Source organism: Gordionus sp. m RMFG-2023, chromosome 1 (assembly GCF_954871325.1).
Source record: "Gordionus sp. m RMFG-2023 chromosome 1, tfGorSpeb1-WG-v2, whole genome shotgun sequence".
In the NCBI taxonomy this organism is placed as follows: Eukaryota; Metazoa; Nematomorpha; class Gordioida; order Chordodea; family Parachordodidae; genus Gordionus; species Gordionus sp. m RMFG-2023.
Window position 1 is genome coordinate 83,689,401 of NC_088775.1, and position 11,827 is coordinate 83,701,227.

The 11,827-nt window shown below is 25.3% G+C and overlaps 2 protein-coding genes across 2 annotated transcripts; one reads left to right on the forward strand and one right to left on the reverse strand.

Moving 5' to 3' along the window:
• The first annotated feature begins 506 nt into the window (after positions 1 to 506).
• LOC135930839 (homeobox protein Hox-A4-like) lies at positions 507 to 2,027 on the forward strand. Its single transcript, XM_065467627.1, has 4 exons — positions 507 to 852; positions 1,115 to 1,263; positions 1,314 to 1,408; positions 1,970 to 2,027. Exons 1-4 carry the CDS (start codon positions 507 to 509, stop codon positions 2,025 to 2,027), a joined length of 648 nt encoding a protein of 215 aa, XP_065323699.1.
• A 2,459-nt stretch (positions 2,028 to 4,486) lies between these two features.
• LOC135922269 (large ribosomal subunit protein mL66-like) lies at positions 4,487 to 6,376 on the reverse strand. The gene is made up of 5 exons (XM_065456679.1): positions 6,281 to 6,376; positions 6,207 to 6,238; positions 6,034 to 6,168; positions 5,870 to 5,993; positions 4,487 to 4,705 (listed from the first exon to the last, which is right to left on the reverse strand). The coding sequence occupies exons 1-5, from the start codon at positions 6,357 to 6,359 to the stop codon at positions 4,578 to 4,580; spliced, it is 498 nt and encodes a 165-aa protein (XP_065312751.1). The 5' UTR covers positions 6,360 to 6,376; the 3' UTR covers positions 4,487 to 4,577.
• Between the last annotated feature and the right edge of the window lie 5,451 nt (positions 6,377 to 11,827).

Genomic DNA, 11,827 nt, shown 5'->3' on the forward strand with positions numbered 1-11,827 from the left:
ACAATGCCTTAAAATGACATCTACCCACAGTCCGGAAATCATTAAAATTGGTAGTATATATTTTTATTTATATTATGTATCGTTAAATCTACGGTTTATGAAGAGCTCTAAATACGCAAAAAAAAAATCTAACACTACTGATTACGAATCGTTTTCCTATTTCTTTTTGAAACTTATTCAATATAAAAATATGTCAAAAATTTGGAGTTTAAAAAGCTTCAAATTCGAATATTATCACTTCTCAATCTTCAATTATTATTTACTTTATATCACCTAAAAAAAATAACATCTAAATGTTAAACAGTGGTAAAATATTGAAATCTTATGTAATATCAAAGAATGTTCCTCTACCATTGTACATAGGTGCGAGAATCACGTTAATATTGTGTATATTTTATATAATAATATAATACATATATATATAATTAAATATTCATTTTATCACTGTTCTTTGCTTTTAAAAATGAAAAAATAATCCAAATATTTCAAAATTATTACTTTAAACTATGAGATGCAATTTTTCAATCGAGAACATATTGAGAAGTGGAGAGAAACGGGATAGAGACAATACAATCAAATATAATGATCCTTTCCAATCTTACTGGATAAATTCGAGATATGACAACATACCACCATCAGGATTCAGTGCTTCCTATTTCTATCCTTACGAAATCCTACAAAATTATAATTATTTGGTGTTTTATTACAATAACAATATCAGCAAGAATGATTTTGGGAAAGATTTTAAATTTTCTGTAAAATCTCGGGGATCTATGGAAAATATAAGTGTGAAGAGTATAGAGAATCCGATAAAATGTACTAATAACTCAAGAGTATCACTTGTCAGCATTGGTAAGATAATTAATAATCATATTTATAAGTTTATCAATATAATCTATATAAACTAGGGTTAAAAATGAGAATTAGATGTGATTTGAGAATTTTTAGCCTCGGAATCCTGGAAAATTGTCTAATAACAATTTCAAACCTCACATTTTAAGGGAATTTAAACAAAAAACTACAATTCTAGCTTAGGGGTTTTGTTGATCATAATTTACCAATTATTATTAAATAATACTTTGTTAAAAAAAATATACAATTATTTAAAACACAGAATCCTCCTGTGCGAGCAAAGATAATCTTACAATAAGCAAAGAGATGGTAGGCAGCAAATGCCTCAAGTTGGATATTTATGAAAAGTGCAAGAAGAATAGACAAGCCTACAACCCCCAACAATTGCAGAATTTAGAAATGGAATTCAAGGTATCTATAATAATTTATTATATATTTTACAAATTTATTTAAATTGATAGAAAGAACGTTATTTGACGGTCAATAAACGTAAACAAATGTCGATCATGCTGAAGCTATCCGAAAATCAAATTAAGACCTGGTTCCAGAATCGAAGGTTATTGATTGACTAGTGTTATCAAATACGTAACATACATTTTAAAAAAATAGGAGAGCAAGTTATTTAAAGCGGTTTACATTTAACGGTCAGAACCGGGTGGACAGAAGATCTATGAGAAAGATCGGCGGGGATTTGACAGTTAACCTATAGTATTTACGCTGGTATTCATCAGGCAAATAAGGCAATCATAACTTGGATAACTATTTTTTAAAAAATGAGTTATATCTTTATTTAGCGCGTTTATTTCCTAATTTTTGTAATTTAGTAGTTATAGCTTCATGTAGAATACTCATTTTCTCTCTGATGGATATAAGTTACACCTTCCTTACAACCAATACAGTATGCTATTGAGTGGAAGCCCCCACTTTACGGAAACCCACTGTTGTGTACATAAAATTCGAGTCTTAATTTATCAATTAATCCTTAAGCAATAAGAAATCATAGTGTTTTTTTTAAAATAAATTATAGTTGGGCTATTATATTCTTCGTTTTTTATTACTTTTTGTTTTTGGTTAAATTAAAAACTCCTTCACAAAAATATATATATTTAATTTTCAGAACCAAGTGGAAAAAACAAATGACCGCATATATGAAAAGAAAATCCCGCAAAAACTAATATTAATAATTTATTGTAAACTATACTATCGGTGCTTCTATTTTTAAAATTGTAAATTTTATTAATTTTTTTGGGTGAAAAAAAAAGAAATTGTGACGATCATTATTTTTTATTTGAGGTATATATGTATAATACAATAACTATGCTTATAAAAACGAATTATTAATTAGGGGAGACCGGGGTAAAACGGTTGATATTTCGCATAAAATTTTGAAACAAAAACAAAGCAAATTATAGATTTATATGTAGCCGGATTCCTCATCTACAAAAATAATTTTTTTAAAAAAAGTATACCTCTTTACCTATAATACGAAGTTATGATTATTTGAAGTGTACCATTTCCGTCATTTTACCCCATACCCAGGGTAAAATGGTTAGGCATTAGGGTAAAGTAGGTAAATAAAATTGAAAATAACTTGTTGTTTTATTGAACAAAATATTGACATCCATTCATCACCTTTAAGAATAAACAAATCCAAACATTATGGTAATGTAAAATTTTTTATCAAAAATAGCACATTTCAATTATTCTTCCCCTTTGCGGCTATTTTTAAAATTTTATTCCAAATAACATGAACTATTTATTTATGTTCATTTTTGCACAAAAATACGTAGACCTTATTTAAAAATTATCTTTTTACAGCTTCAATCATACGGAACATTTTTACCGTTTTATCCATAACAACTTTACCCCAAGGTGATATATATTATAAAAATCTTTATTGTGCAATTTCTAGTTAAGCTAAAAACTTCCTATGAAATTTATTTTATAGCTATGAATGACCTTAAGGAACATGTATGCAAATTTCTAAATTTATATTAGTTTTAATATATTTTACTATAAACAAAATAACCTAAAGGGTGATTTTTATAATTTCTGGGTAAAAAACGGATTTTTGGCAAAATATGACACACCAGGTTTTCCAAAAGAACAACATAGGTAAGAAATAGGGCCGTGCCGATCCACAAAACCGATCCGAACCGATATTCATATTGATTTTTATTTACCATTTATCTTTGTATCAATGTCATAAAAATATCAATATCATTTGGAAAAAAAAACGAACTTTCAGGAATGATTTTTTTATTCTCCAAAAGTTAATAATCTCATTTAAAATATTTACAATGTTTATGGGGTGAATGTAGTGTTGTAAAACAACTCCATTTAGCTGATTCTTATAGAGTTAAATCTAAATTTTAGTCAAATTATTATTTTTAACTAAGCTTTGAAATTTCGGCAATAGAAATCCAAACCTTACCATCTGTGGGCAAAATCAATAAGCCTACTTTCGGCCAAAATTTTAAGTTACTCGTTTTTAAAAATTGGCTAACTTGAGCCGTTTAGCAAGCTAGCTGAATGTGACTCGATATTTTTAAAATCCTTTTCTTGCAGATAATGTAGCAAAATATTTATAAAATAAAAAAATATATAATCATAAAATAATCAAAAATATAGGATAGGATTGGTTTTTTAAAAAGTATCGGCCTGATCCGATATTTTAAAAAATGCCAAATATCGGTTCCGACCCGATATTTAATATCGGCACAGCTTAGTAACAAAATAAGATATAAAAATATATCTTCATACCAAATTTAAGGTCTGTATGCTTAATGGTTAAAAAAAGTTATCAAATTGTTATTACGTAAATCGCTATACTCCAGTCAACCTTACTGGTTCCTGTTCTAAAGTGTTTACTTCCCTAGCATCTATTGGAATTAATTTTAAAATTTTTCTAAGAGATATAAGCGAAATTCCAAATTTTTAACGACTTTTGCTTTGACGTTTAAAAACCTATTCCCCTTACTGGTATTCGATTTCTTTAAACGAATATTTGTATGAAAACGAATAGTAACTTATCCGATTTGTTTAAAAGAATCGAATACGAATAATTCGATGATCCGAATTCGTTTTTGAATAATGCCTATATAATAATTTAAAAAATATTGGTGTCTATCTCAAGATAAATTCGTGACCCATTAAAAAAAATCTTGGAAAAATAATATATTTAACATCGAAAACCGGGACAAAAATTGAGAAAAAAATCTTGGAACCATTATTAAAAACTTTTGTTGGAACAAAAATTCCAAGGTTCCCTAAGTGATTCTAACAAAAAAATACTAATTAATTAATATATATACAATGTACATTGTTGAAAATTTTAAGTGATTCATTTTAGATAATTTATTCAATGTTTAATTATTTTTTTATTGTTTATTAATAGTTGGAACCGAAAGCCTAGAACTAGAACAAATCCAAGAACCGGAAATAGAATAACAGGAAACTCTGTTTTAAGCTTAGTCTTGCACGGCCCCCCCATTATATGAATTTATATAGGCGGACTTTTTAAATTTAAATGGCGTGTCCCTGGCGACGCAAATATTTTTCATTTAAATTTTAATGAATAATTCATATTTTAATTTTTTTAAAAAAGAAATAGTATAACTGTAAACAAAAAAAGGATAAATAACCAAGTTTATTGAGTTAATATAGCTATAAAACTTAAAATATAAAAATAACAATTGACAGATTTGTGTATTAAAATTATATTATTATACAATTTTTTTCACAGTTTGCCTTGGCCACAAAGTTCTATCCAAATATACTCGATTGTAAAGTTCCCAGCGTTTTTTGGGCCCTTGAAATTTTGGGTTTTTCTGTTCATATGGCTTTAATAAACCTTTTTTTTTAAAAAAAATCATATTTATAATTAAAATTAACTGTACTAAAAATAAGGAAATCAAAATATTCATAAAAAATCCACAATTGGTATCATTTCCATAAGAGAGATACAGATATCAATAAAGTATCAATAAGGCATAGCTAGATTTTTTTACCTTCTATTTTTGGAGGAAATAGGAAATGGCGCCAGAATGGATGGACACCACCCCTAAAATAATAAAAATAAGCATCTCCTTTATTAAACTTTTTTTAAAATATATATTAATTAACCCTACCTCCATCTCGCTAACCTTTGGCTATAAGGCCTGTGCAAATGGGAGCAACTGGATGGCAACACTGGACTGCCAAATTTTGTTTTGTAGGCATTTAAAAGTCATTTGTAATTTTTTAAAAAAAGTATAAATATAATTATGCTTAAGCTAAATATTACATTTATAAAAACTCAAGTAAGTTAGTTTTAGGAAAAAAATGTCCTGCCAAGAATTGAACCACCACCTCTTTGCTTTATTGATATCCTCCATATCTCTATAATATCTGCACTATAGCTGTCATCAAAAAAATATTGATTTTTGTATTTTATATATTAATAATTTGGTAAATAATTTTCATTAAGGCTTCTCTTGTGACATCTATGATAAATCCAATTACTCTAAGTGGCATAGAGTTGGGGCCATGGAAAATTTTATCCAAATTCACTGTTTCCTTAGATATGATTTAAACTAATAAAACTATTCTATTCTCCCAGCCCCAATTTTCTCAGAAAAAGTATATAATATGTCCTTATAAATAAGTATAAGTTAAAAAGAATTATTTCAAAATTTCTGAAAATGGAGCATTTTATACAACCAAAATTATTATTTTTAAAAAATTTTATCAGCCAAAGGTTTGCAATAAGTGGACCTAAAGCTCTCTAATAGAATTTATGAGGAAAATCATGTCTTATAGCCTCCTCTAAAAATCCTGGCTATTTCTATAATTAAATTGATAGCATCAACCTAATACCCAAGCCATATTTGTGAATTTCTCATATTATATGAAAAATAATTCTATATTTTTAGTTGAATAATCTAATCTAATTTATATATAAATTCTGTTAATTTTTAATATTAAATAAACTTAGTCTATATTATTTAAGTATTTTAGAATTAAATAACCCTAAAACCTGCTTTAAATGCAAATTCTGTTAATCTTTTCAATAGAGAATGTTGCTTGTAACATAACCCACTAATATTTTTATCTAAAACATTTCCCTTTTGATCTAAAAATTGGCTAATTATCAAAATATCCTATATAAAAAATAATATAATATGAAACAAAATATAATACTGTATATTGCAATTTAATATTAAGGGCACATAAGGGACAACAACCTTTGGGAATTTTATTCTGGTCAATAAGATGTTGGTATAAAGAAGGTTTATAATTTGAAGTATTATCATTGCTTTCAATGATCCCTTCAACCTATTTAAGTATTAAATAATATCAATTATTAAATATACTTGGGTTAATTTTTCCTTTGTATTATATATAACTAATAAAACTTTAGTAATATATAATTAGTATATTATAAGACTTTTTTTCAAATGGTTATTTATAGATGTATGAATTCGATGTTTAGGATTGCAAAATTTTTGAAAAAATAAACTTTTCATTTAAAAAATAATATGAATGTATGTATATATAGGGTGCATCGTTAATCATTATCCTTAAAATTTGTTGAATCTACCTTATAAAGTGACAAGACAATGTAATAATATAGCTGAGAATGACTAATTTTTAATAATATTAATTCATTAAAATTATATAATAATATATTAGAAAATCAATATATTACATTTCCCCTTTATAATTTTTATAATTTTTAAAATTTTTAAAATTATTAAATTTATTTTATATTTTGAATTTATCATTTCATGAATTTTTAGAATTAAATTAAATATAATATCGATAATCGCCGATTTTATTTTGATGGATTTATCATCGATCACCGTTTTTCATTTTTATTCATGTTTCTCTTTTCCAAATTTTTATTTCATTTGTTTTTTAAATTTTAGTTTGATGGATTTTAAAAATAATTTTCAATTATATATTGATCATAAATCGCCTTCTTTTTTATATTTTGAATTCATAAATTATTTCATTATTTTTTACATTTGTTATTATTAGTTTCAACCATTTTTTTAAAGTCCTTTTTTTATTTTATTTTTTTTACTTGTTTTTCTTGACTTTTAATCTTACTAATTTTCCTTCAAATTGTACTAGTCAGCATTTTCTTTATTTTTTTCAATAACCTCATTAAGTTTCATTTCAGACCTAATTTGATTTTCTATAATGAAATCTTCTAACACTTTAATTAATTCTATAACTTTTTATTTTCTAAAACTCTTGAAAAACGAGTTGATAAATGAGATAGAAAATCTTTTCATTATCTTATTTATACCATAATGATCAATAGAATCACTTGAATAATTAATTTAAATTTTCAATTTTACACATTAGATGGACATTACTATAAAATGGACATTGGAAATCTTTATGAAAGTGGTGGCATTTCAAACATCTATTGGAACATTAAAATTATGTTTAAATTAGAATTGCCAAATTTGCATACTTGTAGACTTGTATAGAATGTACAAAATTGTCGTATCTGATGATTATTATTATTAAAGTTCTTGCCTTTATTTTTATTTATTTTATAAATTTTATTGGATGAATTAACATTGTTGGTCTGAGCAAAAGTTAAAACTTATTCCAATGATAATTCTTCATTGGGACGTACTAATAATCTTGATAAATTAACACCCGCAATAAATTGATTTATAATCTGTTCTTCTATTGCCTTTAAAATTGAAATAAATACTCTATGAATTTATTCTTTGCAAATACCTAATTACATTTTCTTTTTCTTTTGAATTGCCTTTAAACTCTAATATAGCAAAATATTTTTTATTTATTTTTTATATAATTTTCTCAGTGAATCGCAAATTTCTTCAAAAGAACATTCTTTTATATTTGTTGGATATATTAAATTTTTAATTTACAAATAATTAGAATCCTAAAATAAGCTAGAATCTTCTTTTTTTTTGAATATCTGGTTTAATAGGTATATTTTTGCTTCCAACACAAATTCTCAAATTTTCCAAATAATCAACAATATCAGTATTGATGTCATCGAATTGATTTAAAATAATTTTTAAATAATTCCACATTTAGAATTATAATTGCCATTTTCCATTAATTGGTAAATTTTCAAACAAATTACTATAAAATTTTTTTTCTTTATTATTTTTAGACTTTCCTATTTTTCATTTTAACTCACTTTATTTTTTTTTCTCGTCGCCAATATAATAGTTTTAATTTTTACGTTTTTTAAAATTATATAATAATATATTAGAATAGAAGTGACACATTGGCATTTTTTTACAAAGGACAGTTGCAACTTTCTTATCGTTTTACAAAAATAAAAATTAAATAACATCGAACACAGATTTAATAGGATACAAATATATTATATTATAACAGTATCAATAAATAAATTCTAGATATAAGATATAAACCCAATGCAAAGTAAATTATAATTATATTTTAATTATATAATTTAAGAATTATTTTTTAGGAGACCCGATAACATTTATTAAATCATTAATCAGACAAAAACAACTTTTTATCGCTAGTATACAATGATATATATAACTATAGATAGGCGCTTCATTAATTAAAGCGTCCACATATTGAAGCCAGCTGTAGCACCATTTTGTAGTTTGTACGTTGATCAAATGTCTCGATAATTATAATAATTTTTTAAAAATTGATTTCTGTTACAATGCTCGTGAAACCAACACCTATACCTTTGTTAGGGCTCGCTAGAAATCCCAAATTGACCTATTCATCTCCAATATTCACTGGTGGTTTAATGATGTTAAAGCATTAGCAAATCTAAACTTATCGGATCATAAAGATAACCGTGATGAATATATAGCGGTTTTTCAACATCAATACTCAAAATACTACTAGTCTTAGGAAAATTTAATCGGCGGTTTTATTACGTAATAATCTTAGGAATTTATGAAGGCCAAAGGATAAAAGTCAATTTAATAAAAAGTATTAAATAGGAAAATAGTAAACTTCCTAAATATAACTGAACACAGAACCATTAAGGAATTTTGGAAACTTTTTAAGGGAAATTTATCAGAATCATGCATTAATCTGCCTAAATAGTTTTTCTAGGAAAAAATGGATGTCTAGTGAAATACTATAAAAGATAAATGAACTCAGAGAAAACGACGATTTTAATAGCGATCTATGGAAAAGAATGCAAATATTATTACGGAGTGATATAAATATCTACATAGCAAGGAGGCAGTTGATATTGATAAGGACATGAAAGATAATAGAATTTATGATGCCTATAAAAAATTTTAATTTATCTGTAAACCTTACAGTTTCAAGAAGTTCTTTATAGATTTAGGAATTGCAGTATGATTGGATCAATAAATGATGGCCCTTGACTCTAAGAAGACAATTCTACCCATACATACTGACCCAACCTCATCAGGTTTCTCTATTTATGAAATTGCTAAATCATCAAAAACTCACAAAAAAACTAGGCTCCGAGTGTAGACAACATCGCAGCTGAATATTTAAATTAAACTAGCCACAATATCATCTTTTTATTATGGGAAAGTAGAAAGCCCCCCCTCCCTCAAAATGTAATATATCCCTCTTATGTAGCTTCCCCATAATAAATAATCCACGCAAATTTCAGAACTACCTTTTACTTTGCCCAACCCTTTCTATCTCAGCCTATATACGTTTAAAAAACAGTTTTCGGACTTTGTGCGTACTTGCCCACAAAAATGTAGAGGGCTTTTATTCCAACGAAGGGCAAAAGCGCTACAAATCACGTAAAAAGATATAAGGAAGAGAAAAATCCTATCATTTGAATATTAATCTTAAATTGATTATTGTGAAATATACAGCGAAATTTTAAATAAATTTATATTATAAATAATTTATGTAATATATTTTTCATTACAATGTGTAAAAATGGAAAAAAACGCAAAATCAGGGCATAGAAATTTCGTAGTGGCTAGGCCTCCAATTTCTATGTCCATGTCCTGTTTATATTTAATTATGTTAGTCATGTTTGCATGTATAGTTAAATGCATGCCTTCCTTTTTTTTTGCATAGGCAGATTACTTTTGATGATCAAATAACCGTTTTAATATAATTAGGCATTGCTTCACTATATTTGATACATAACTATTTGAATTTCCAAAGAGCTGATGTCTTAAATATACTTTACAAAACTATTTATTTACATTACTGTTACATTATTATTCTTCACGATTTAAATGCTTTAAGTAAAAATTATGTATCAATATTTTTAAATTTATAAAGAAATGTCATAATATTCCTATCTTATATTAAATATTAACCAAATCAATAAATTTTTTAATTTGATGAAATATATTTAAAATTAAACAAGTATGTAGGATTAAAGGCTAGAGATATGGGTTAATTTGAAAGATATAGATTAGTTTTAATTTATATTGAAAATGGTTTTTACTAAAATTTAATATTATTTATAACTTGTCAAATCTGATAGGTTATGTAATTAAAAATAATTCCTTAACCATAATCATAATATTTATTCCCATTCTAAATTGCTAAAGGTAGGGAGGATTTTTTATATAATCTCCAAATCTTGAAATAAATTTGTAAATATGTAAAGAATATATTTTATTTTTTACATTTGATTTTCTAAAATCAGCCCTCTATAAAAGAAGCTTAATTTAAATTATATTAATATGAATCATATAGCTTTATAAGATGAGCAATGACATATAATAATACCTAGACTGACGATTCATTCATTAAAAGTGTACATCAATACAAATCAGCTAGAGACGCCATCTTGGTTACTGTAATAAATATTAAAATTTTAAACGAGAGCCTAATTTTATATTATATCTGATGCAAACTTTATTAAAGAATTGCCTGATCATCGAGATAATAAGAAAGTAAGTTATCAATTTAATATTAGTTTTTAACATGAAAATAATTATTATAAAGGTTACCAAAATGGCGGGTCCAGCTGATTTGCTTTTAACGACGCTTAAAAATGCATTTTAATGAATGAATCGTCAGTCTAGGTATTATTATATGTCATTGAAGATGAGTTAAAAAAAATATTTTTGATTTAAAATAAAAATGGTAACAAAATAAAATTTTATAAAAAATATTTTTTTTACATAACTAAACTATGCTCTCTATTAAAGAAGCTTAATTTATAAAAAAAATAAACGCAGAAATATATATAGTTTATTAGAAGGAATCAAAAAATGTTAATATAATATTTTAAAACTTTTTATAACCTAAAACACCTTTTTTTTCTAACTAAACTACGCGCCTTCTATCAAAGAAGCTTTATTCGTAAAAAATATAGCATAATCATATTAAGCTCATTAATAGGAATCAAATAATGTTAATATAGTTTATAAATTATTTATAACTTAATGAGATTTTGAAAAAACGCTTAATTTCTTCTTTTTAAACTAAACTATACACTTGGTTGGCGCATAAGGGAGCGTAGCAGTCAAAAAAATATTTCGAGAATTAAAATTTTTTTAAAAAAAATTGAATACCATTTTCTGAATCTCCTTGAAAAATTATACATGATTCTGTATTCATTTTTTAAAAATAATGTATATTTACCGGGGGCACATAGTTTAATCAAAAAAAAGGAGAAATTAAGTGCTTTTTCCTGTCTCAATAAGTTATAAATAATTCATAAACTTGATATTAACATTTTTTGATTTCTATTAATGAGCTTAATATGATTATGCTTTAATTTTTTTATGAATTAAGCTTCTTTGATAGGGGGCACATAGTTTAGTCAAAAAAAAATGTTTTTCAAAAGCCCACTAGGTTATAAAAAGTTTTAAAATATAATATTTTGATTCCTTTTAATAAGCTATATATGATTCTAGTTCATTTTTAATCAATTAAGCTTCTTTGATAAAGAGGGGGGGGGGGTGGTAGTTTTAGTTTAGACATGCAAAAAAATATTTTTTTAAAAATTTTACTGTTATTATTTTAAAAATAAAAAAAAACATTT